The 27,996-nt window shown below is 43.5% G+C and overlaps 1 protein-coding gene across 1 annotated transcript in view; it reads right to left on the bottom strand.

Annotated features, from left to right (window-relative positions):
* The window catches only part of LOC143299473 (voltage-dependent calcium channel subunit alpha-2/delta-3-like), a 197,836-nt gene that overhangs the window by 29,470 nt on the left and 140,370 nt on the right, over positions 1 to 27,996 (bottom strand). Inside the window, exons 14-29 of the mRNA XM_076612696.1 lie at positions 27,755 to 27,817; positions 26,601 to 26,696; positions 20,049 to 20,123; positions 19,015 to 19,134; positions 17,339 to 17,416; positions 16,477 to 16,535; positions 15,377 to 15,456; positions 14,180 to 14,240; positions 12,718 to 12,812; positions 10,989 to 11,100; positions 10,150 to 10,215; positions 9,615 to 9,737; positions 8,244 to 8,347; positions 6,453 to 6,631; positions 5,267 to 5,332; positions 401 to 477 (exon numbers count right to left, since the gene is read on the bottom strand). Coding sequence (XP_076468811.1) covers positions 401 to 477; positions 5,267 to 5,332; positions 6,453 to 6,631; positions 8,244 to 8,347; positions 9,615 to 9,737; positions 10,150 to 10,215; positions 10,989 to 11,100; positions 12,718 to 12,812; positions 14,180 to 14,240; positions 15,377 to 15,456; positions 16,477 to 16,535; positions 17,339 to 17,416; positions 19,015 to 19,134; positions 20,049 to 20,123; positions 26,601 to 26,696; positions 27,755 to 27,817 — 1,454 coding nt within the window. The remainder of the gene's footprint in view (positions 1 to 400; positions 478 to 5,266; positions 5,333 to 6,452; positions 6,632 to 8,243; positions 8,348 to 9,614; positions 9,738 to 10,149; positions 10,216 to 10,988; positions 11,101 to 12,717; positions 12,813 to 14,179; positions 14,241 to 15,376; positions 15,457 to 16,476; positions 16,536 to 17,338; positions 17,417 to 19,014; positions 19,135 to 20,048; positions 20,124 to 26,600; positions 26,697 to 27,754; positions 27,818 to 27,996) is intronic.

Genomic DNA, 27,996 nt, shown 5'->3' with positions numbered 1-27,996 from the left:
GCATATACATGAAAGTGCATATGTACACTTTTTTTATTTAATTTGCACACTTTAATTTAATTTCAAGTCCACAAACTGTAAAAAACAAAAAATTAACAATGACTGACAAAACTGGCTGAAAGCATTTTCACCCAACATTAAAGACATTTCTTTCATTAAAAAAAAACAAAAAAACAACATATCTGATGAGCTGAGAAAAGTTCCCAAACATATTGCAAGGAATATATAAATTTTTGGTATAACTCTCGTTCCAACAAAACACAATCACTCTACCTGATCTCTGTTGCAAGGGAGTCTTTACCTTTTTCTCCTTGTGTCTTTCAGTGAAAATAGAAGTCAGCTTATTGAATCAGTGCACTTTGGTCATCAGTTTTATAATGACAAAGGAAAACAAACTCACTGTATAAAGAACTGATGTCGAATCAGCTCCTTCATCAGTGTTGGATCCTTCGTCCCAAAAAACTCCCCTTTCTCAAACTGAAACAAAACAACAACAACATGAAACAAAAGTTGGTGAAATGAAAGACAGAGACAGATGAAGAGAGGCAGTTTTTTTAAGGATATATTTTATCATTTATAGATTTTTTCCCCATGCCTTCTGCCCGATCTGACCAACATGAATGTGGAGCCTGTGGGAGTATAAAGAATATTTTCAATGAGCAGTTGTTGATTTGCGATGCATTACAAGAAGTCTTCAACCAACCGTATGTAAGTGTGGAGTGATGGCCTAGAGGTAACGCGTCCGCCTAGGAAGCGAGAAAATCTGAGCGCGCTGGTTCGAATCACGGCTCAGCCGCCGATATTTTCTCCCCCTCCACTAGACCTTGAGTGGTAGTCTGGACACTAGTCATTCGGATGAGACGATAAACCTAGGTCCCATGTACAGCATGCACTTAGACTGGAAATTGGTGGACCCGGACGAGAGAGTGAGGTCGACGTTGCGCAACTCCTCTTCACTTTAAACAAACTCATCGCGCAAGTCATCAGTCATCCAAAATGACCTTTCATCCTTCATCATTTCATCACCCCCAAGTCCTGTGGCGACAGGCGAGCGACGAAACGACAGGTGTGGGTACACTGGCAGTCGCAGCCGCAGACCTGCACGCAGGCGGCTCAGGCCATAGGGTCGTTCTTCGTCGACAGGAGCAGCGATGGAGCTCGGCAGCCGTCTGAGCGTCTGAGCAGCCCTCTTTAGGAATGCACTGCTCACCTCCCTAGCATGAGGAAGGGGCTAGAAAAGGTGCCCTAAAAATTGCCTGCTCCATATCACCCTGGCCAGCATACCGCGGCTGGCGGGGACCCTACATCAGCGGTCGAAACAAAGAGAAAGAAAAGAAAAAAACAAGGATCGTTCCTCTCACCATTGGTGCTTGGAACATAAGGACTCTCCTGGACAGAGATAACGCAGACAGACCCCAAAGGAGAACAGCACTAGTTGCATCCGAACTCGCCAGATACAATATCGACATCGCAGCCTTGAGTGAGACTCGGCTTGCAGGCAAAGGCGAGCTCTGTGAACAGGGATCTGGTTACACCTTCTTCTGGAGTGGACGAGGAAGCAAAGAGCGACGTGAGGCTGGTGTTGGTTTTGCAGTAAAAACAGCACTTGTCAGCAAGCTAGCTGGAATCCCAAAGGGAGTCAACGATAGGCTTATGACCATGAAACTCCCACTGGCATCTGGCCAGAAGCACCTCACCATTGTCAGTGCCTACGCCCCAACCATGACCAACCCGGATGAAGTGAAGGCGAAGTTCTACGAGGACCTTCACTCTGTCATTGCTGCCATCCCTAAAGCAGACAAGCTCATCATTCTTGGGGACTTCAATGCTAGAGTTGGCTCTGACTACATCTCCTGGGATGGAGTGATTGGAAAGCACGGTGTGGGCCACTGCAACCCAAATGGATTGCTTTTGCTTCAGACATGTGCAGAGCACGAACTGCTGATAACCAACACAGTTTTCTGCCTCCCTACCCGTAACAGGACGTCATGGATGCACCCTCGCTCAAAGCATTGGCATCTCATCGATTATGTCATCGTCAGGAAAAGGGATAGGCAAGATGTACGTGTAACAAAGACCATGTGCGGCGCCGAGTGTTGGACAGACCATCGCCTTGTAGTCTCGAAGCTGAATATTCGAATCCAGCCAAAGAGACGCCCCCAAGGCCAGAAGGCTCCAAAACGGCTCAACATCGCTAAGCTGAAAAACATCGCCATCAAACAGTCCTTTGTGGAGCTGCTGGAAGATCGTCTGGAATCCGCCTCTCTGAACAACCAGAATGTGGAGTCTGACTGGAGGACCCTGCGTGAGCTGATCTATAGTACAGCTTCAGAGACCCTGGGACCCATGATCAGAAAGCACAAAGACTGGTTTGATGAAAACTGTGATGAAATCAAGCAGCTTCTGGATGAGAAACGCCGTCTGCATCAAGCCCACCTGAGCAACCCAAAGTCCACATCAAAAAAGGATGCGTACAATGCCATCCGCAGGACTGTTCAGCAAAAGTTACGCCAGATGCAGGATAAGTGGCTGAGTGACAAAGCTGATGAGATCCAGGGATATGCTGACAGGCACGATATGAAGAGGTTCTATGATGCCTTAAAAGAAGTCTACGGCCCCACATCCTCAGGATCATCCCCCCTCCTCAGTGCAGATGGGAATACCTTGATCACCGAGAAGGAGAACATTCTCGAACGATGGGCTGAGCACTTCAACAGTGTCTTAAATCGCCCTTCCTCCATAAATGATGAAGCCATAGACCGTCTCCCACAAGTCCCCACCAACGAAGCACTGGACGATCTGCCAACACTTCTTGAGACCCAGAAAGCAATCCGTCTGCTATCCAGTGGCAAAGCACCTGGCTCAGACTCCATACCAGCAGAGGTCTACAAGGATGGAGGCACTGTGCTGACTGAGAAGCTTCATCAGCTGTACTCACTCATGTGGAAAGAAGAGACGATCCCCCAGGATTTCAAAGATGCATCTATCATTCACTTGTACAAGCGAAAGGGGAACCGGCAAGCCTGTGATAACCATCGGGGCATTTCCCTGCTCTCCATCGCAGGCAAGATACTTGCCAGGATCCTACTAAACCGCCTCACAGCACACCTTGACCAAGGTCATTTGCCTGAGAGCCAATGTGGATTCCGGAAAGAGCGCGGAACCACCGACATGGTGTTTGCTGCAAGGCAGCTGCAAGAGAAATGTCAGGAGCAAAATGCTGATCTGTTCTCCACCTATGTCGACCTCACTAAGGCCTTTGACACCGTGAGTAGAGAGGGACTGTGGAAGATCATGGCCAAGTACGGATGCCCTCGGAAATTTATTTCCTTGGTCAGCCAATTCCATGAAGGCATGCAGGCTCGAGTCCAGGACAATGGTGAAACATCTGCTCCTTTTCCTGTCACAAATGGTGTCAAGCAAGGCTGCGTCCTGGCTCCAACGCTGTTCAGCCTCATGTTCTCTGCAATGCTTACTGATGCCTTCAGAGATGGCGATGTTGGAATTGGCCTAAAGTACCGAACAGATGGCAAGCTGTTTAACCTCAGAAGGCTTCAAGCAAAAACGAAGGTCATGACAGACATCATCAGAGACTTTTTGTTTGCTGATGACTGTGCCCTCAACGCTGGATCTGAAGCTGACATGCAACTCAGCGTCAACAAGTTTGCCACTGCCAGCAGGAACTTCGGCCTTACCATCAGCACGAGGAAAACTGAAGTTCTCCATCAGCCAGCCCCAGGGAAACCCTACGTTGAGCCCAACATCACAGTCAACGGTCAGAGACTCAGTGCGGTGGAGCGGTTCACATACCTTGGCAGCACACTGTCACGAAATGCGACCATCGACGATGAAGTGAATGTCAGGATTGCAAGAGCAAGTGCAACTTTTGGCAGACTCAATGCAAATGTCTGGAACAGAAGAGGCATTAGTCTTGAGACCAAGCTAAAGGTCTACAGAGCAGTAGTTCTCCCCACACTACTGTACGGCTGCGAAACTTGGACAGTGTACCAACGACATGCCAAGAAGCTGAACCACTTCCACACAACATGCCTCAGGAAGCTACTGAACATCAAGTGGCAAGACAGGACCCCAGACACAGAGGTGCTCGCAAAAGCCACCCTTCCCAGCATCTTCACCATCCTGATGCAGTCCCAGCTTCGCTGGGCTGGACACGTGGCGCGCATGCCAGACCATCGGCTGCCCAAAAGGCTCTTCTATGGCGAGCTGCAACAAGGGAAGAGATCACACGGAGGTCAGAAGAAGCGCTTCAGAGATACTCTGAAGGTCTCTCTGAAAGCGTTTGATATCAACCCTGACTCCTGGGAGGAATCTGCAGTGGACCGTAACAAATGGCGCGCTGCTGTGCACAAAGGTGCCAAGTTGTGCGAGGCCAACAGGACTGCTGCAGCTGTTCAGAAGAGGCAGGCCAGAAAGTCACGGGCAAACAAGCTCCCTGACAATGATATGCCTGTCTTTGTCTGCCCCAACTGTCAGCGAACATTTCGTGCGCAGATTGGACTATTCAGCCATCTGCGCACTCACAGATAGACTCATGAGCATCCTTCCCCCCACCCCACCACCACCCTCCCCCATCCCCCATCTGGATGACAACGATGGTCATCATCGATCTCGATGGACACACCACCACCACCACCAGCGCACATAAAAGAACCCACGGCAACAAGAGGGTTGTTCCTGGCAAAATTCTATAGAAAAATCCACTTCGACAGGGAAAACAAATGAAACTGCACGCACGAAAAAATACAAAAAAATGGGTGGCGCTGTATTATAGCGACACGCTCTCCCTGGGGAGAGCAGCCTGAATTTCACATAGAGAAATCTGCTGTGATAAAAAGAAATACAAATACAAATAAGTAAAATGTACACTAAAAGCATGTCTTAAATTCAAATCCTTTAATCAACAAAGCTAAATGTATACACACGATGTGGAGACAGGCCCGGCGCTTCCTTTTAGGAGGAAGTGTCTGGGTTTGTTCCAATGTACCTTTTATTTACCTGTGTGCTAGCTGAATCAGTAGCGTAAGCAGCACTGACTTGAAGATGTGTACCTTGTGAATGGAGAGAGTTACCACCCTTTATTATTTGTTAATCATTTCATTTCCTGGCCTCATTGTTTGTTAATTTCTAAATATATATACATAAAAAAAGAGAACAAATGTGCAGTGAACAAAGAGACATGAAAGCAGAAAATCTCCTATGTCAGCAACAATAATAAATTCAACATACAATATAAAGTTATACTTACTGTGGTTTTATTGTTATTGGAAGCCATGATGTATCCGTTATTGTCTATCAGGTAACAATTCAAAACCTGCAGGCAACAAATCATTATACAAACTGAGCAGTCAGTCAGCAAGAAATGATATCATGCTAATAAATGCACACCAAGAAATGCTAACCAACCTATAATTACACAAACAAAAGGATTAAACCAGAGTACAGAGTAAGATAAATTAATACACCACATACATTTTTCCAAGTTAACTGAATACCCAAAGCTCACCTGTACCAGTAATATATAGTTCACTGTTACATATATTTATAAAGTCAATCGTTTCACCAACCATCAATGTATTGAACAGCAAAGTAACGACAACCAAAAAACAATTACCATTCTCTTACAATGAATGAAATTAGTTAGAAAAGAAGCACACAGTCCTTGTGAGCTTGCCTTACAATAGGGAATAAAGCTGTTCCTTACTTTTTAAAAACTGCACATGTGTAAGCTTAGCCGAAACAAACTGTGTTGCACACTTCCAAAGAAAAGCTAGACAGTGTCAATGGTAGCAGTTTTTGTTCTGTATCTATTATTAAATGAAATACTAACAAGACCAGAAATAATCATCAGTAAACATTAAAACATATGCAGTAGCTTTTGTTCTTTAAAATCAATAAGACAAGGGATGACAAATGTTTGCTATTGGAAAGATTGCTAAAAGAAATAAGCCCAGCTTCAAAGCACTTTAAAGAGTATACAGATGTAAGGGGTGGATTAACTGTTACCGTCTTCATATTATTCGAAGATAGCTTTACAGATTATTTTGATGTTTTGAACACGTGTACATATTTCAAGAAATGAGTAGGGCCAAACAGGACCAAACAGGCTCGCATTCATTGCCACACATCACTGCGACAAGAAGTCAAAACAGTCATCTCCACTGTAAACTGGTTCTGTGAACAAGATCTCAAGGAAATTTTCATAGCTCTTGGAGAAGTATCTGCATGTCAAGTTTTCATCATACAAACATAAGAAATCAGCAACTTCCTTTCCACCTCTTGGCACAGAGGTTAGGGTTAACTGCTATTAAAAAACACCAAAAGAATAAAACAAAAACAAAACCCAACTGCCAAAAACAAAGCAAAGCAAGAAAACCCAACCAACCAGCCAACATGTATTTCAGAGTTTCTTGCTATTTTGCTTTTCAACTCACATCTTTATTCCTGCAGGTGACTTTACACTTGTGCCTCCCCGGGCAGTCTGCGGTCTCCGTGACAAAGATGTCCTCAAATGAATCGTGGCGCATGCGCAGTGCCGACACGGCCAAAGGGGCTGGGGTATTGCCTCGGCGGCCCACCACTTCCGCTGTCGTCATCACAACATACAGTCGGTCTGCCCACAAAAGGAAGGATATGATTTTGGCACATGATGATGGGCGCAATAACTGAGTGGTTAAAGTGTTGGACTTTCAATCTGAGGGTCCTGGGTTTGAATCTCGGTAAAGGCACAGAATAAAGTACAAGATCAGCACTCTATGTTATAAATGTATTCACAACTCTGCCCCTTCTTATCTCTATGGTTGCCTTCACCTCTATACTCTATCTCGCTCACTACGATCAGCTTTGGATCCACTCTGTTTACGCATACCCAGATTCAAGCACTTGACTGTTGGCCACCATTCCTTCTCTGTCTCTGGACCTTGCAATTGGAATGAACATCCTCTTTCACTTCGTCAAGTCTTTGCATTCAGCTCTTTCAAGTCTGGCCTTAAAACTCTCCTCATCCAAAAATAGCCTCCCTTCCCTGCCTCTTCCTTGTCTTCAGTTTCTCCAGTTTTAGAGTTACGCATGCATGTGAATGACTGGTGCGAAATAATTATCAAAGGCGTCTGGTGGGTAAAGGGTGGAGATTTTTCCGATCTCCCAGGTCAACATATGTGCAGAACTGCTTGTGCCTGAACCCTCTACCTGTGTACATGCACTCAGAAGATCAAATATGCACATTAAGGATCCTGTAATCCATGTCAGCATTTGGTGGGTTATGGAAACAAGAACACATTCAGCATGCAAACCCCTAAAAATAGGGTGCTGCCTACATGGTGGGGTAAATAAACAAAACGGTCATACACGTAAAATGTTGCATGTCTGTCTGAATGTGCATGTGTGCATGCCTGGAATATGATTGAATGATACAGGCAATGAATGATGATAGCCCAATGGCCACTGTCAGTCGGCTCTACCCAGGTAGGCAGCCTGTTGTACAAAAGACTCCGTGTTTGTAAAGTGCTTAGGGTTTGGTCTCCAACCGAGGATAGGTGCTATATAACTATCCATATCATTCATTCATTCATGTTTCTCAACATGTCAGATAAGACTTCCACAGGCAGGCATTCAGCATCTCTGAACATGTCAAACCTGCTACAGATGTATATTCCATTGACATTTCTGAACTTGTCATATCTGGAACAGACTTTAACATGCACTCCAATGACATTTCTGAACTCATCATATCTGTTACTGACTTCTACACATGCTCTAATGGTGTTTCTGAAATTGTTAAATCTGGCACAAACTTCTGCAATATATTCAGGAGAAGTATCGTACAAACATTCCAATTATATTTCTGAACTTATCATATCTGGTACAGTATCGTGGGCTTTTCAACAACTGGTCGAATATGACTGAGCAGGTATACAAGCATGACAGAACTGAATCAATGACGAAAAAAAAAAAAAAAAAAAAGCCAAGAAGATAGTACTCTCAAACTAGGAGGCAAGATCGCACTGACTCTTAGTGCTGCAGCCTTTGGGGCTAGTTGGCCTTTGGAAACCACCCCAACAGTGGTTGTCCTTGAGCCCTCCTGGCAAAGAGAGTAACTTGTGTAAGACACTCTCCACTATAATCAAATTCTAGCCCAGATGGTCACGACTGCAGCTGCCTCCTCTGCTGTTGTGATGGTCAGGATGGAACACGACTATCATACAGGTGTGTGCAGCACAACTGACCTGTCACGACGTCCCTCTCCATGTAGTAAATGTAGTCCAGCCCTTCATCCCACCCATACACTGCACGCTGATAGTACAGGCTCTGGATGGTAGCCGTGTACTGTCTAGAAAAAAAGAAAAAGCATAAGAGGGGAAAAAAAAACAAGCCATGCCATTTCAGTAAAATTCAGGTCTGCCTCTAAAACTCTCTGAAGCAACTCCCCACTCCCCGCCCCCCCCTAAAAAAAAAACAACACACCCAACAAAAAATCCTAAGCTTTAAGTTTTTTGCTGCCTTGTTACCGATGCATATTTCTTGTATTTCGTGTCCTCTGATTACACAGCAGATCATATATTTTTTGTTCAGTTCTGTAACTAAACACTCAATTTATTTTTTTCATTTCAAGTTTCACCTGATTCAAATGCCTCTAACAAAAACTGACCCAGTTCAAAATCAATACACTATCTACACTCATGTGCCCAAACCACACAGGGATCAGCCAAAACATTTCCAAGGAACTGCTGTGTGTGCAGGCACACAGATCTTCTCCCTGCCACAACACACAGGATTCAAAGGTCCTAAGCTGTGCACCTTTGTTTCAACTTTGATCCAACAGTTCCGGAGAAATAATCACAAACTTTTCACGCAGTCTTTCCACACAGTGACCTTCACTCAAAGTACTAGCTTTACCTTAACTCACTGTGGAGAACTCTGAAACTACTCATACAGGCAGAGCATCACTCAGTGCCAACTTACAAGTATACTCGTAACAGCAAACTATGAATCCAAAACTCGTCCATATCTATATTTCCTCTATCCATACCATGCTTCATCAGTTACCTCTCTTCACCAGTTTTCCATCCTTACATTTGTTTTTGGCAGTCTTTCTTAGAATTTCAACAGTGAAAATGTCAAAAAAAATCGAGGAAATTTTCAAATCAATGGAAATTTTCCTGGACAGCAATAGTGACAAGCAGCCTTGACGTTCAGATTTTAGCCTTCATGGACGACAAATTTGATACAGGAAGTGAAAAACTAAAGCTCTATTTCCAAACATCGGCCAAGTTGTAGGCCAGTCTGTCTACAGATAAAATCAGAGCTGCTTTTTGTCCCACTACCTATTCTCTAACCAGTTTTTCTTGGTAGTGATGGCAAATATCTAACTGTCAAATATCTGACTGTGGGTTTTATCAAAGAGAGAGAGAGAGAAATAGAGAGAGAGAGAAAGAAAGAGAGAGAGAGAGAGTGCATTTGTTTGGTGTTCTGTGACGTACCATTGTGACTGCTGCTATACTGCTTTTAAGTATTACATTGTTTACTGTTCTTTAAATACTGCTCATAAAAATTCATGCTGTGTTAAGCATTAACCACTTATTTACTTGAAGACTTACTGTGGCAGGTCAGGCTGTGGCATTCCCTGAATTTCCTGGAGTCCTTGAAGCTCCAGATTGTAGAAATACTTGTACCTGGTGAACCCAGAAGCTGTGCCAATCCACACAAAGTCAATGCCGTACCTGGAAAGAGGAGCCAAACACACAGCTGTAGAAACTGGGGTTTTACACTACAGTGAACCCCTCAAGCAGTGTCGTCAGCCAGTGCCACATCTTTAAAGTTCAAACATAAACCCAAACACATTTTTGCCACCAGGTTAGCTGGATAATTGCATGTAAACATGTTTGCATCGCAGACTAAATTTTAGGGTTTGAGACCAACAGAGACTAACCACAACCACCCTGCAACAAGAGGTCTTCTTCCAACATAAATTTAAAGACACAGAGAGACAACGAGAGAGAGAGAGAAAGACAGACACAGATATTTTCTTATTCATTTGTGTTCAGGGGAGGGAGGGAGAGAGAGAGAGAGAGAGAGAGAGAGAGAGAGAGAGAGAGAGCAGGAACGGGAAGAGAACCACATGTTTTTACTCACTTTGGATACATGGCTCTGATACAAGGGGCCTCAGCGTTGTCAGGACTGCGGGATATACACTCCTCTCTGCAAAAACAGGCAGTCAGTCAGTGTTCAAGAATCATTTACTGATAATCAAGCCACACATTTACTAGAAAGCCATCTTGGCTCCATCTTAATGTCAAGCTCTTTGCAATGCAAGTGTCCCATTTCTGAAATGTTTTTGCCAAAAATCACTGCTGTGGCATGCCAATCACAGTAACAGATTTCTACCAATGTTGTTGAAAATAACTGCCTCCAAAAAAGTATCTGTTGTTGGCAACACGCTGTGTCAACCACCAAGGTCAACTCATGGTTGTTCTGTCTCTTTTATATATATATATATATATATATTATAAATGGATTAAATAAATATTCCTTTAAAAATTAGACTATTACTTTACCTGTAACTCTGAAGAATTCTGAAATTTATGATATAATTATTACAAAATCTTTCCTTCCTAGGGAAAAAAAAATGTGTGTGGGACAATGGTCACTCTAAAAGCCTACGTTGTTTCCCTTTAACTGAACACTGCTAAGAGTATAAAACAACAACAACAACAAAAAACAACCAAAATTTCCAAAGAGTTAAAAAAAAGAAAAAAGAAAAGAAAAAAAGGTGATGACCTGGGCATAGGGGGAAAAAACTGTGTAGGACAATGGTCATTCTAAACACCTGTGTTGTTTCCCTTTAACTGAACATCACTTTGAGCATTCAAGTTAAAAAAAAAAAAAAAAAAAAAAAAAAAAAAAAAAAAAAAAGGCGAAGACCTGGGCAAGGTTTCTAAGAGAAGGCGATGCCAGTCACACGTGTTACCTACTTGACTGGGCCATCCCCCTCTCCAGGGTTGAAGCTGGATCCATTCCACACACCACCGTATGTCAGCGTCTCTTTGGCGTCCAGTAGCAAGTGTCTCACCAAGCTCTTGTCACCTGTGTACAGGACATGGAATGTATTAATGAATGTGTGTGTGTGTGTGTGCACACATGTGTGTGTGTGTGGGTGTGCGGATGTGTGCACACATACGTGTGTGTGTGTGCGTGTGTGGGTGTGTGTGTGTGTGTGTGTGCGCATGTATATAAATAAATATGCAAATGTACGCATGAATTTGTGTGCTAAGTGTGTGTGTCTGAATGTGTGCATGTGTGGAGTACAATAGTCTCAAAATCAAAGTATATATTTGGTTCCTCAAATGACACGTCAGTGCTGACAGGACAAGAAATAGAGCAGAAAAATCAAACATATGAAAATGTCTGCATTACAGTTGGAAAACAACTGGAGTTATTGTTAGTGAAAAAAAATTACTTTACCTCCAACACGTGGTTTCAATCAAAAACTGATGGAGTGTAAGTGAAAAGGCACAGTAAAAATAGACTGACCAGGAAGGGAACTTAAGTTCAATGAAAGCGTAGCAAGAGAAATTCTTCAAGCAATACTGTATTTCTTCTTACTGGTGTATTGTTTGTTCACTGATATTAAAAAAAAAAATTCTTCAAGCTAAACTGTACTACTTCTTATTGGTCTGTTTGTTCACCGATATGCAAAAGAAATTCTTCAAGCAATACTGTACTTTTTCTTATTATCATCAGTTTATTGGTTATTGATTACAAGGTGATTCAGACATATGCATTCACACTTTCCAGCACACACATACACACTCACACAATGGGTGTGGAAGACAGGTGAGGAACTGGATGTGGATGGGGTGGTAGTTTTAAGAAACAAAAAAAACAAAAAAAAACCCCACAAAACAACCACCACCCACTAACAGTGGGGTTGTGGGGCAAGAAGTGGAGGGGTCATCACGTAAAAGCCCACTCGTGTACATGTGAGTGAACGTGGGAGTTGCAGCCCACGAATGCAGAAGAAGAAGAAGAAGAAGAGGAGGGGTCATCAGTCATACTGCCAGTAAAACAAAATTACAACAAGCTACCAACCTCAGAGTGGTATATAACCGCAGCTACTGAAGTTAGAAATTGCTGGGAGTCATACAAAACACCATGAATATCAAAGTATGTTTTTAGAACACCCATGGAATATAACAAATTTGTGCAGAAATGGGAACCATACATAATATATTGTACAAGATCTGTATTATGTATAATTAAACCTGTATTACTTTGATATGAATTGGGCTCAGCAGTACCAGTGGAAGCAATGTGTGAATGTCATTACTACAATTTCATTCTAATTTGTGTGTTATAATATCACACAGATCAATGTTTGAATTGATACTGGCTGATCTGCCAATGTGATGCTTGATGTGGAACAGTTGATGTTCGGAATGCTATATTATTGTGCCTTCCTAATGTGAAATATCTATTTGGTATGTAAACCTTTGTCTGAATAAAAAATGTTTGGAAAAAAAAAAAACCAAAACAAAAAACACACCATGAATATCATATAACTTGTGCTCCAATCTACCACTCTGCTCTTACATTGGGTACTGAGAACTGGACAGTCGAATGGTCCACCAAGACAGTGATGTAGCAAGTACAGGTAACATCTTTTTTTAATACTGTACACACCTACCCAAACCTGTGACTTACACTCATATTTTACTTTTGGCTTCCACTGCACAAACTGGTAGAGAACGTTGCCATCCATTTTCACCTGACGACCCTGCTCATCTGTGCAGTGGATCCTGTTGGAAGTGACACAAGAAAGACATTTTGAGAGACGCAGACACTTCATGAATAAAATGTTGGAAGTGACACAAGAAAGACATTTTGAGAGATGCAAACACTTCATGAATAAAGTGTTTGAAGTGACGCAAGAAAGACATTTTGAGAGACGCAGACACTTCATGAATAAAATGTTGGAAGTGACACAAGAAAGACATTTTGAGAGACACAGACACTTCATGAATAAAATGTTGGAAGTGACGCAAGATTGACATTTTGAGAGACACAGACACTTCATGAATAAAATGTTGGAAGTGACACAAAGACATTTTGAGAGACACAGACACTTCATGAATAAAATGTTGGAAGTGACACAAAGACATTTTGAGAGACGCAGACACTTCATGAATAAAATGTTGGAAGTGACACAAAGACATTTTGAGAGACACAAACAGTTCATGAATAAAATGTTGGAAGTGACACAAAGACATTTTGAGAGACACAGACACTTCATGAATAAAATGTTGGAAGTGACGCAAGAAAGACATTTTGAGAGACACAGACACTTCATGAATAAAATGTTGGAAGTGATGCAAGAAAGACATTTTGAGAGACACAGACACTTCATGAATAAAATGTTGGAAGTGACGCAAGAAAGACATTTTGAGAGACACAGACACTTCATGAATAAAATGTTCGAAGTGACACAAGAAAGACATTTTGAGAGACACAGACACTTCATGAATAAAATGTTGGAAGTGACGCAAGAAAGACATTTTGAGAGACGCAAACACTTCATGAATAAAATGTTGGAAGTGACGCAAGAAAGACATTTTGAGAGAGACAGACACTTCATGAATAAAATGTTGGAAGTGACGCAAGAAAGACATTTTGAGAGACACAGACACTTCATGAATAAAATGTTGGAAGTGACGCAAGAAAGACATTTTGAGAGACGCAAACACTTCATGAATAAAATGTTGGAAGTGACACAAAGACATTTTGAGAGACACAGACACTTCATGAATAAAATGTTGGAAGTGACACAAGAAAGACATTTTGAGAGACACAAACACTTCATGAATGTTAAAAAAAAAAAGAAAAAAAAAGAACAGAAAAAAAAAGAACTAAAAACACTATGTCCATGAACTGAACAACTAAAACAGGTATCCTGGTAGTTTAATCTGCCTCCATCCATATATTCTCTGTTGGTCAATGACCTATGCGACAAGAAATTACTGAATTTTAACACTGCTGTCAATTCAGTTTAATTTTGGCTTAGAACCTAGATGCCCACTTTGGGGCTTATTCAACTCTGCAAAAGTACAAAAAACTTTAAAAAAAAAATTTTTTTTTTAATAATAAATATCTCTCTCTATATGCTTACCATGGTGCTATAGCATGGCTGCTGCCCGAAGATGCAGATTTGGCACCTACATCATCGAATGCTGGAAGCAGAAAGAAAATAAAAGAGAGAGTACTGATTTACACACAATCTTCCATGTCCACCCATTCAGAAAGAAACTAAGCTGTGACACTAATTAGTAAAAAAAATTAAAAAGCAAACTAAAAGGTATATGCACAGAAGTTATATACAAAGATATAATGCAACTGAATATGAATAAACTATGCTGTCTTTTCAGGCATGCTTAGCTTAACCCCACAGCAACAACTGCTGAAACCACATCTCTTCCATCATATTACAAAAGACACAACGCAATGTAGAAACCACTGTGGGTGTGCATTTGAGTATGTAAGAATATGTTTGTGTGGACATGTATGTACATGACCCATGTTTCTGCGTGTGTATTCTAAGCATGGATGCATTGGCGTGTGTGTCTGCATGTGAACACACCTGTAATACGTGTGTGTCTGTGGACAAGCCTGTATATGTCAATTCAGGATGCTGATCAGCCAGGAATCTGCATGGACCAAGTAAGTGGAAGTGTTACACATGTGTGTCACTTTGCTCATCGCCTCGCTGAAAGCAAAGGCCAAGAATGTGCTTGTGTTTTTGTACCCATACATAAACGATACCTGCTCACTGGTTTATTGTCTATTCACTACAAGCTGATTTCGACACAAATGCATTTGATCTTTTCAGCACACACATACACTCATACAATGGGTGTGGAGGAAGGGTGAGGGATTGGATATGGGGAGGGGGGTTATGTCAATGATAGCGGGGGGTGGGGGAGTAGACAGACAGGGATCAAAGTAAAATCAGACTTCAACATGAGAAGAAGAAAAATCACAGAAATTTACAACTCATCACATTAAGAAACAGTATTTCACATACCCCTTACTTTCCATCAGCGTTGTTTTGCTTTATAAAGTCACGAGATCGGCCTATAATGTCAAGACTGACACAGAAACAAGAATTAACTCACCAAGTAAAACACTACGCAGGGGAAAAAAAAAGAAAAAAAAAAAAGAAAAAAAAAAAAAAGAGGTTGGCACTGTAGTGTAGTGATGCACTCTCTCTGGGGAGAGCAGCCCGAATTTCACACATAGAGATCTGTTGTGATAAAAAGAAATACAAATTTTTTTTTTTTAAAACATATAAAAAGAGTCTCAGCAATACCTGTTTTCAGGTCTGGGACAGCAAACGGATCCACTGACAGGGTTTTGTCCCCATAGTTATCCGGCAGGACAAACACCAGTCTGCACACACACACACACACACAAACAAACAAAAAACAAATGAACAAAACACACACACACACAAACAACAAAACACACACTCACAACCACACACACACCAGTCTGAAGGCAGTTTAACACAGGAAGCATGCAGGCCTGATGGCAGGTTACTATTTCATGGAACAATGACACCAACACCTCTCACTGCCTTTCCCTAAAACCACCTACAGCCCAGAGTCCTGCTCAGTTCATTACTCAGTGCTGACAGCTTCATCGAAAATGATCCAGACTAGGGCTCACCCATGAGAAGCGTCCCAAACTGTCACCACAAGAATTAAGGTGGAGGTTCACTGCATGTAATCCCTGGTCTGTGTTGGTGTCTGAAGGTCTGTACAAAGCGAAAGACTACATGCTCCTATCTATGAGAATTGTGTCACTGCTGTTATCTTTTTCGGTTTCACTGCATGTAATCCCTTGTCTGTGTTCATGTCTGAAGGTCTGTACAAACTGAAAGACATACATATTCCTCCTATATATTCCTCCTATCTATGAGAATTGTGTCACTGCTGTTGTTATCTTTTCAGTTCACTGAATGTAATCCCTGGTCTGTGTTCTTGCCTGAAGGTCTTTACAAAGCGAAAGGTTACATGTTCCTTTCTATGAGAATTGTATCATTGCTGTTGGTATCTTCTCCTTCATTATTATCTTATTCAATTAATTTACACAAAGCAAGCTGTGGATTCAGCTGATCCATTACTAACTGCTATGTTGAACACGAGAGAGAGAGAAAAGAGAGAGAGAGAGAGAGAGAGAGAGAGTGTGTGTGTGAGAGAGAGAGAGAGAGAGAGAGAGAGAGAGAGAGATTGCTAGATCCACTATTTTACCCACAGTATTGTACAAGCACAGACTCTCTCTATCCTGCATTTTTTGTCTTTTTCTGCTGACTACTTGCCTGATAAGCTTTGCTGTCGGTCATGATTAAGACACAAACACCACACACAAGCACACACACACAAGAACCAAACAAACAAATTCTCTCACCTGAAAGTATCTCCCACAGCAACAAACTGGTAACGATTCTTCTGAAGCTTGACTCGCTTCTGTAGAGAAAAACCCAGTCAGAGTAGAATTAATCAATAGTGAAGTGATTGATGGAAGCACTCAACAAAGTTCAACTGAGAGGCACAGAAACCTTTGTGACTGATGTATGATACCAACCAAAATTACTTTAAGAATTACGAGGGAGGGGGTGGGGAATAAAAACACACTAGCATAACAGAGAAAAATTGTGATTTGGTTGTTCCTGCTTTTTTTTTTTTTTCAGTTTAAAAAGCAATTCCGGAGAAGTAAAATGACATGCAGACAGCAGACACTAAAGATTTCTGTCCAAGAAAAAAAAGCAGGAAAAAGATGGTTTGAAAACAAAACACACAAGAGAGGCAAGGCCTTCAAGACTCACTTGTGATACACTTAAAAAAAAAATCCAAGCTTTTTATGTATTGAATATAATTTCAAAATGTAATGTTTAAGATGAGAAAGGTCAGGTTAAAGCAAATTAAGTCCCCTAGCATTAATTACAGAGTAATTTCCCTTTTTTACTATCTGCACCAAAACGTTTGCAAAATAAATAAAACTTCCATGCTTAGCAAAAGAAGTTCCTGTTTGAACAAAAAATGATAATAATGACTGGTTAAACATAGACTCACTTTGTTTACACAAGTGAGTCAAAAAGCAGGAAAAAGATGGTTTGAAAACAAAACACAAAATGGCAGTGAAAATAGCCGACAAATAAAAAACCTTCACTGTTATAAAAGACATGACCAAGATGAGTGCACAGTAACAAAAGAACTGAACAAACAACACCCACATCATCACAGTGATCAAACAACGGTTCTGACTTTACCAGGTCATCAAAATGGGTAAGCACGGTTTGCGTCGTGTTCTGACCACCCTCCCGTGCTGTTAGCAAGTATTTGCGGAGCTGCAAAATCAAAACATCATTAATTATTTTGGGATACAGCTGGAATTTTTGTTTCACATCAGCACACACACACACAAACTTAATATACATACGTATGTATTCATTACGATGATCAGCATCAGTGATAATGCTGATTACAGAAGATTTGAAACAGTTGTCTTGTTACCGGTTACAGTTCACATTTACTTTAAATTCTTACAAACAAAACACAAGGGACAAGGAAAAATTACAGTTCATATCTAAATCCTTGCAGCTGCACCAAATGTAATGGTCCTGTATTGTTTATCATTGTACTGTACTGTACAGTAATGCATTACTTTTTGTCACAACAGATTTCTCTATGTGAAATTCAGGCTGTATCACCATAAGGCAGTGTCACTCTTTTCCTATATCATTTTGCCAGGGACAACCCCTTTGATGCCATGGGTTCTTTTAGGAATGATTAAGAGGATGGAGGAGGGGGTGGGGAATATTACATAAAACCATCTAAGCAAGGAACATCATTTTTTTTACATCAATCTCTCATCCTAAGGACTAGAGCAAGAGAAACAATTTGGACAACAATAAAAAAAAGAGATCAAAATACAAGGAAAACATGTATATCACTACAATCAGCCTCCCAGCTTCCAGATTATCCCACCCTTTATTGCGATTCTTTGCAGAACACTGTGTGTGTGTGTGTGTGTGTGTCTGTGTACGTGTGCGCACACACTTCTTCAACAACAAGGTCAGGTGTCAAACTACTAACCCCTTGACTGTACTGCTGATGTGTAGAGTATATCATAGAACACACAGGTGTTATGTATTGACATAATCTGCACGTCTTTCTTTTCGCTCAGCGTTGCAGAAAAGTCATCTGCTAGGCAAAGAGAATTCGCTCCCTTGATCTTGGGCGTGGGAAGGTGGTGTGTTTGGGTTTGTGACAGTGAGTGAATGGGGGATGTGCATTGTCTCTCTCTCTTGTCTGGACTCTCTATGAGAGTGCTCTGAACAAACTGATGGCAGTATGTTTTTATAAAGTGTGTGTGTGTGTGTGTGTGTGTGTGTGTGTGTGTGTGTGTGTGTGTGTGCTGTGGTTAAAGTTGTATTCCATCTGAGTTATCATTTCTTAGAGTGCTGATAGCATAAAAACAGCATTGTGACATATATATATATATATATATATATATATTATATATATATATATTATATATATATATATATATATTTTTTTTTTTTCTTTCTTTTCTATCATCTTCAATAGCTGGGAGGTTATGAATAAACTAAGATTATAAGCATGATATTTCCATGTTTTTAAACAGAAAATTTCTCAACATACATCATTGCAAAATGTGTAGGCAATGAAAGGAATAATCTCAAGTAAGCAAGCCTGTGAAACATTATCCACACATCTGACCACACACATATAAACAAATGCACTCAAGGCCTGACTAAGCACGTTGGGCTATGCTGCTGGTCAGACATCTGCCAAACGAGAGACATGGTGCAATATGACTATGAATTTATCCCAACGCACTGACACCTCCTTGAGAAACTGAAACTGACCACACCCAATTCCTGCTCCACACACACACACACACACACACACACACACTTACAGGATGCTCTCTGCTAACCCCCTGGTCGTAAGGAAGCTCCACCTCAGACAGATCCACACTGTTATACTTTGGTCTCAGCTGCAGCTCAGGGTTGTCGTTAGGCTGTCCGTCTGGTTTGTACTGCGACAAGGGAAGCAGGTGCTACGTCATTTCACAGGAAGCAAAAAAAAAAATGTATTGTACTGTATTGCGTTGAAAGGTATTGTACCCTACTGTACTGTATTGTATATTTTATATGTACATCTATTCTACAAGCTTGCTTTGTGTATAAGTCTGACTGTTTTAGTCAACCATGAATGTGATCATGTGATGTTCTTGACCACCACACCCACCCCATTGTTGGATCACCTTGAAATATAGGGTGTCCATTTGTCAATTTGAAGGGAAAAAACCGCCGACTGATTTCAGTATATTTTCAGAGTTTTTCCACATGAAAATAGCAGGGAAGCCTTCCAACGCTGTAATCCCCCCAGGGTTCAATGGGTTATAAAGCTGTCCTTTCTTTATTGGATCTTTCTTCAAAATCAAACAATCTCCTTTAAAAGCACCAGTATCTAATTAATTATCTGTCTTTGATTTGAACTGGCTGAACGGTGTGTTGTGAGACAAGGGTGATGACTGGTGAGAACCACATCAACAGACTCTGCAGGACATCAGTCTCCCTTAGTTCACAGCACACGGCACGATGCTACAAGGTAAGGAACTGTGTGATGCATGCATGCACAGACGAGACAAGACAATACATTTTTTTGACAAGAGTTAAACATTAACATATGCAGCTATGCATATGCTGCGAGAGAGAATGTATGTGTAAATATGTGTGTGTGTGGGTGTATGTGAGAGAGAGAGAGAGAGACAGACAGACAGACAGTCAGACACAGACAGACAAACAGAGACAGAGACAGAAAATTTTTCCTTCCAGTAATGGATATTACAGTTTCTCTCATTAAGAGGAAGAAAATATAACACGCACACAGACACACACAGCCTGTTGATCATCTCTCTAATCAACTAAACAACAACCTGCCACTCACGAAAGGTCTGAAGTCTGGGTGAAACAAAATATAGCCGTGGTTGGTGACAGCAAAAGCGTATCCGTTTACACCTAGCTGTTGAGAGAGAAACCATAACACGACAGCGTCAATATTTTATGACCCATGCACCGTCAGGTAAAACATGAAACTAAAGACATAATTAAAAGAAAGGATTGGCAAAAGAATATGTTATCACAGGCTGAAAGGAGGTCATTGTGTGTGTGTGTGTGTGTGTGTACTTGCACACATGATCCATCTGAGAGCTTATGTGAGACAGGAGAGAGGGAGAGAAGGAGCACGAAACAGGGACGACAGACTGACAGACAAAAAGGTCACAGAGAAAGACGAAGACACGAACACCAAGACAAGTTAGTGTTTACACCATCAGGAATCATCGACAAACATCTTGCAGAAAACACCTGCCATTCTTCCTTTTCCAAGCCCCACCATATGCCTTTGTACGGTATTCCTGATTTAATTTCTGCAATACTGTTTTGTTAAACATTATATCATGAAATATGAAAAAAACATTCACAACAGACTAACAGTGAAAGAGAGAGAAAGAGCCAGAGAGAGAAGAGAAAGAGAAGAAAAGAGAGAGACAAGACAAATGGAATACTGTACATCAGCCTTAGGCCATTATACAAACACATGGTGGGGTGGAAGGCTTGGCACACCATGCGGAGGTGGTGGTGGTGGGGGTGAGAGTGGGGGGTGGGGTCTGGAAGAGGTTATGTTCTGGATAAGCGGATCGACAGCAAGCAACATTTGTATTTCTTTTTATCACAGCAGATTTCTCTATGTGAAATTCGGGCTGCTCTCCCCAGGGAGAGCACGTCGCTATAATACAGCGCCACCCATTTTTTTGTATTTTTTCCTGCGTGCAGTTTCATCTGTTTTCCCTATCGAAGTGGATTTTTCTATAGAATTTTTCCAGGAACAACCCTCTTGTTGCCGTGGGTTCTTTTACGTGCGCTAAGTGAATGCTGCACACGGGACCTTGGTTTATCGTCTCATCCGAATGACTAGTGTCCAGACCACCACTCAAGGTCTAGTGGAGGGGGAGAAAATATCGGTGGCCGAGCCATGATTCGAACCAGCGCGCTCAGATTTTCTCGCTTCCTAGGCGGACGCGTTACCTCTATGCCATCACTCCACACATTATCATGATATCAAAGAAAACTGCTAGCAAATCTTAAGAAGGTCAGACAAAGAGATAAAAAGCCGTAGAGAGAAGAGAGAGAGGGCAAGAGAAGCAAGAGACAGAGGTGACAGGAGGGAATACAAATCACATATATTCAAATAATTCCTGAACGATCAGTTTCAATATCAGTATCAGTAGCTCAAGGAGGCGTCACTGCGTTCGGACAAATCCAAATACGCTACACCACATTTGCCAAGCAGATGCCTGACCAGCAGCATAACACAATGCTCTTAGTCAGGCCTTGAGAAAAAGAAAAAAAAAAGAAAGATAATAATAATAACAATATAAAAAAAGAAAAAAAAAAGAGAATAATGATGATAAATAAGCAAATAAATGTAAAACATGCAGGCACACATTCACACATGTATAACAGATATGCAACAAACATGCAGTTTCAGATCATGGCCTGGCTTCGCTGACGAAGATCTAGGAAGGGCGTTGTCCACGTCTGATGCAGGCACGCTCATGGCTGACAAGGCCAATGCGGGAAAAGCAGAGTCGGCCGCAGCGGTTGCAAGGGAAAGTCTGGTCTGGGTTCGCGGCTGCAGCGTCGTGGTTCTTCCTCCTTCTGCGTTTGTCCTCAAGGCTGGCCCTGCGGTTGTTTTCGAAGGAGGAGACAGCTTGGTGGATGGTGCGTCGCCAGGTCTCTCGATCAGCGGCTACTGCGGACCACTGGCGATGGTCAATGTGACAGGCACCGAGAGCTTTCTTCAAGGAGTCTTTGTATCTCTTCTTGGGTGCTCCTCTGTCACGGTGGCCAGTGGACAGTTCGCCATACAGCGCGATCTTGGGCAGGCGGTGGTCTTCCATCCTGGACACGTGCCCTGCCCAACGTAGCTGGGTCTTTAGCAGTACTGCCTCGATGCTGATAGTCTTTGCCTGCTCCAGGACCTCGACATTTGTGATGTAGTCACTCCAGTGGATGCTGAGGATGGTGCGAAGGCAGCGCTGGTGGAAGCGATCAAGCAGTCGTATGTGGTGCCGGTAGGTGACCCAGGTTTCGGAGCCATACAACAGGGTGGGCAGTACAACAGCTCTGTACACGCTGATCTTTGTGTCTTTCTTCAGGTGTTTGTTGTTCCACACTCTCTTGTACAGCCTGCCGAATGCGCTGTTTGCCTTTGCAAGTCTGTTGTCGATCTCCTTGTCGATCTTGGCGTCAGACGAGATGGTGCAGCCTAGGTAGCTGAACTGGTGGACCGACTTCAGCTCTGTCTCACCGATGTTGATGTGAGGAGCGTGGAATTCTTCCCGTGGGGCAGGCTGGTGGAGAACTTCCGTCTTTTTCAGACTGACTTCTAGGCCGAAGAGCTGCGCAGCCTCTGCGAAGCAGGACGTTATACGCTGCAGGGCCGCTTCTGTATGGGCGACGAGGGCAGCATCGTCGGCAAACAGAAGCTCTCTGATGAGTTGCTCCAGTGTCTTGGTGTGGGCCTGTAGCCGCCTCAGGTTGAATAGGCTGCCATCAGTGCGGTATCTGATGAAGATACCGTCGTCGTCGCCAAGATCTTCAGTGGCCTGTTGGAGCATCATGCTGAAGAAGATCGTGAAGAGGGTCGGCGCGAGGACACAACCTTGTTTCACTCCATTTCCAATTGGGAAGGGCTCCGAAAGGTCGTTGCTGTGTCTGACCTGTCCACGTTGTTCCTCATGTAGTTGGATGACCATGCTGAGGAATTTTGGGGGGCATCCTAGACGTTTCATGATCTCCCACAGACCTTTTCTGCTCACGGTGTCGAAAGCTTTCGTGAGATCGACGAATGTCGCATACAGTCCTTTGTTCTGTTCCCGACATTTTTCTTGTAGCTGTCTGAGAACGAAGACCATGTCAGTGGTGCCTCTGTTGGCTCTAAAGCCACACTGACTCTCTGGGAGATGTTCTTCGGCAATAGTAGGCACCAGCCGATTTAGGAGGACTCTGGCGAGGATCTTGCCTGCGATGGAGAGCAGAGTTATCCCCCTGTAGTTGGAGCAGTCCGACTTTTCTCCCTTGTTTTTATACAGGGTGATGATGACTGCGTCACGGAGGTCCTGTGGTAGTTTGCCTTGCTCCCAGCAGCAGACAAAGAGGTTGTGGAGTTTGGAGTGTAGTGCTGGGCCTCCATTCTTCCACGCCTCCGGCGGAATTCCGTCAACCCCTGCTGCCTTGCCACATTTCAGCTGTTCAATGGCCTTGACAGTCTCTTCTAGGGTTGGTAGCTCGTCCAGTTGTACTTTCACTGGCTGTTGTGGGATGCGGAGAATTGCCGAGTCTTGAACCGTGCGGTTGGCGCTGAAGAGGGCCTGGAAGTGTTCCGACCACCTGTTCAGGATCGACATCTTGTCTGTGAAGAGCGCCTGGCCGTCTGCGCTGCGCAAAGGACTCTGGACCTGGTATGAGGGACCGTACACCGCCTTCAAGGCTTCGTATAAGCCCCGGTAGTCACCAGTGTCTGCACAAAGCTGAGCCCTCTCTGCCAGGTTGGTCCACCACCCATTTTGAATCTCACGAAGCTTGCGCTGGAGGTTGCTGCATATGAGCCGGAAGGTTGCTTTCTTCACCGGACAAGACGGTTGTGCAAGGTGAGCCTGGTGGGCTGATCTCTTCTTCGCCAGCAATTCTTGGATCTCCTGGTTGTTTTCGTCAAACCAGTCCTTGTTCTTTTTCGACGAGAACCCTAGGACTTCTTCAGAGGACTGCAGGATGGCTGATTTCAGCTGTGCCCATAGTGATTCTGGAGAGGGGTCTGTGGGGCAACTGGGGTCTACAAGTTTGTCCTGAAGCTTCGCCTGGAATTCAGCTTTCACTTCAGCTGACTGAAAGTTGCCGACCTGGAATTTCTTCCTAGGAGCTCCTCCTTTCTTTGGTTTGGGCTTGAAGTGGAGCCTGAGCTTGCTGCGGACGAGGCGGTGGTCAGTATGACACTCCGCGCTGGGCATCACTCGGGTGTGTAGGACGTCTCGTACGTCTCTCTGGCGCATCAGGATGTAATCAATGAGGTGCCAATGTTTGGACCGAGGATGCATCCACGTTGTCTTCAGGCTGTCCTTCTGCTGGAAAATGGTGTTCGTGATGGTAAACTGCTGCTCTGCACAGAACTCGAGAAGAAGGCGCCCATTGTCGTTGCAATTACCAACGCCATGCTTGCCAAGGACTCCTTTCCAGGCTTCTGAATCTTGGCCAACTCTGGCATTGAAGTCGCCAAGGATGATGACCTTGTCGACAGCAGGGGTGTTCTGAACGAGGTTGCGCAGATCAGTGTAAAACTTGACCTTTTCTGTGGGGTCCGCTTGGAGGGTTGGAGCGTACACGCTGAACAGAGTGGCATGCTGTTTGTTCCGTAGTGGGAGGCGCATGGACATAATTCGGTCTGAGTGTCCTGTTGGCAGGTTTTCAAGCTTGGAGGCAATGGTGCTCCTGACCATAAAGCCTACGCCATAAAGGCGTCTCTCGGTCTCTGGCTTGCCTGACCAGTAGAGGGTGTACCCAGCGCCGTGTTCCTGGAGGCTGCCTTCCCCTGCAAAGCGGACTTCGCTGACGGCAGCAATGTCAATGTTCAGTCTCTGAAGTTCGTGTGCGACTAGAGCGGAACGCCTTTCTGGGTGGTTGCTGTCTGCAGAGTCACGCATGGTTCGGATGTTCCAGCATGCTACCTGTAGTCCTTTTGCACCTAATTGTGAGGCAGGTGCCGGCCTTTTCTTCTCTATTGTTGTTCGACCGCGTTTGGAGATGCCCGTTGACCGCGGTTAGCCAACTGGGGGGTATGGAGATGAGCATTTGTTTGGACCACCTTTTCTAGGCCCCTCTCCGTGTGGAGCAAGCAGTGCTGTCCCTAGAAAAGGCTGCTTGGTCGTTCAGGGTGCTGCCGAGTGATGCTGTCACCTCCGGGTCAACAATCAGGCGACCAATATCCTGAACCGCCTGCATGCAGGATTGGAACTGCGGCTTCCAGTGACATCTTCCACCTGCCGTTTTCGCCCCTTTCCCATCGCTACAGGGCTTGGAATAGTTGGTGGCGCGGACGTGGACGTGTCCTTCAAGCCTGCGCAATGGAATTTTTAGGTGGAGTGCAGTGTGCGCAGTACTGGCCCCACCCTTTACACCCGTGGTTCATCTGCCATAGCCTAGCAAGCTGGGACGGTGACAGTGAGGTCCTCAGGTCGTAGGTTTTATATCAGACTGTCCTTGTCCTAGCCTCTGGCTCAAAAACCTTCCTCGGAGGCACGGGGGCGCGGCTACTGAAAGTCAGGACATGGCCATGGACCCAGGGTCAATGCATGTCGAGACTGTCCTGCATTCCTTAGCACTTCATGGGTTTTACTTCAGACGTTTCCTTGTCTTAGATGGACTGCCTTCCCAGGCTATCGAGCTCCATCTGCCCACATGTGACAGGTAGCACAGGGTTACATGGTACCTGTGGCAGGTACAGACCTGACCTGACCTGTAGTTTCAGATATGAAAACACAAATACGTTTATGTGTATTTGTGTTTTCAGTTTCAGATATGAAAACACAAATACACATAAATGTACACGAGCCCCGACACACACACACACACACCATCTCCCAAATTACCCTGAACAAAACAGTACACACGTCAAAATGATACCAGTGCAGCGACTGCAGAGACCCAGGCTTTGAACAACGACCAACAGACCTGGATGAAACTGGTGAATAGTTCTTCAGTGCGGCATCCCAATGACTCTTCACTGAGCTTAAGGAGAAGAAGACATGCCCGTCTGGGCATATCAAGTGTGTATCATCTTTTATTGCATCATACTGTATTGCCAACAGATTTCTCTCTGTAAAATTCAGGCTGCTCTCCCTTGGAAGGGAGGTTTGGGGGGGAGGGGAGTGGGGGCGTGGGGGATATGGGGGGGTACCAAGACAATGCAGTGCCGCCAATCTTTTTTTTCTTTTGTTTTTCTGCCTGATTGAGTATTTCTTTTTTCTGCTGAAGTGGATTTTTATTCTAAAGAAAAGGGATGACCCTTTTGTTTCAGTGGATTCTTTCAGCTGCAGCAAATGCATGCCACACACAGGGGGCCTCATTTTATCATCTCATCCAAGTGACTAGAATCCAGACCACCACTCAAGGTCTAATGGGAGGAGGAGGAGAAAATCTTGGCATGTGTGGGATTCGATCCCGTACGCTCAGATCCTATCGCTTCTTAAGCGGGTGCGTTACCACTAGACCACTGCTCCAGCCCCGCCACCACTCCACTCTTGTGTGACTGTACCCGTGCCTTTTTTTTTTTCTCTCCCCAGTTTATATTATTCTATTTTATTTTGTTTTTTTTCATCATTTACAATTTTTCCGCCCTGATATGGTTGTGTGTTTTCTGCCTGGTTTCAACAGGCCTTATTACCTGGTATCTTGGGATGAGCTTGACAATGTCGTTTATCCTGATGTCAGTCCCTACCACACCCAGCAAGTTCTTCTCTGGCCTCTCTTCGTGCTTACTCTGAAAAGACAACACAGTAATACATCTTTATTAATCCCACTGGAAATTATCATGTGTGCATTCAAAAGCTCGTCACTCACACCACGGTCTTTTGACCCACAGTCAAGTCCAATATATATCTTTAAAATTTCTTTTTACTACTTGGGATAAACCACTCAAGAACAGACATCTTCTTCTTCCTCTGCGTTCACTCGTATGCTCACGAGTGGGCTTTTACGTGTATGACCGTTTTTACCCCGCCATACTCTGTTTTCGGGGGTGTGCATGCTGGGTATGTTCTTGTTTCCATAACCCACCGAACGCCGACATGGATTACAGGATCTTTAACGTGCGTATTTGATCTTCTGCTTGCATATACACACAAAGGGGGCTCAGGCACTAGCAGGTCTGCACATATGTTGACCTGGGAGATCGTAAAAATCTCCACCCTTTACCCACCAGGCGCCGTCACCGTGATTCGAACCCGGGACCCTCAGATTGACAGTCCAATGCTTTAACCACTCGGTATTACGCCCGTCAAGAACAGACGTCAAGTTTTGACACATTTTGAGAACTGAATATGTAAACTGCTTACCATGTAAACATTTAAGCTGGAAACAGCAAGAATGACAAAGCTGGAAACTCTGAAATGACAGACCGAGGGCAGATCTTAAGAGCCAACAAAGAGTACTTACTGACCTTTCAGTTGTGAACTCATTTGATCAATGAGCTGTGCTAACTTGAGATGATTTCAGGAAATACCACATCAAACTAACATTCTGAATTTTTGTTGTTCATTTTTTGGCACTAAAGAAGACAAGGACCCCTTTGATATTTACATTAAACTGACAGCCTGTTTTGTTGTGTGAGAATTCTGACAGTGGTGACCCCAAACAGTTCTGGTAACCATGACAACACAACACACGTCTTGTAAACAAATTCCAAAGCTCCGTCCGAAAGGCCAATGTTTATGTATCCCTGGACTCAATGTTACTATAACGACTGGTTTCTGTTTGTGCTTGTTCAAACAATCATTGCAAGGAGAAGGACAATAAAGAACATGTGCGACCCAAACTTACCACAGTCTTGTTTGTGCGTGGATCAAACACCGGCATTGCAAAGGACATCACTAGTCCCATACCCTGCAACCGTTCACATGCACTCATAGAGAAAATATAGTTCAATATTTTTGTCCTCAAACATTCGTTGTTAGTCATGTAACTGCCACTGTTGGACAACAGTTAATCAAATGTGTTTGCCATTACAGATAACCCAAGGCAAAGCAAAGGACATCTATAGTCCTCTACCCTGCAACTGTTCA

The sequence above is a fragment of the Babylonia areolata genome, chromosome 25 (genome assembly GCF_041734735.1).
Source record: "Babylonia areolata isolate BAREFJ2019XMU chromosome 25, ASM4173473v1, whole genome shotgun sequence".
Classification (NCBI taxonomy): Eukaryota; Metazoa; Mollusca; class Gastropoda; order Neogastropoda; family Buccinidae; genus Babylonia; species Babylonia areolata.
The sequence above is the reverse complement of the archived record's forward strand: the minus strand, read 5'-3'. Positions and strand labels throughout refer to the sequence as shown.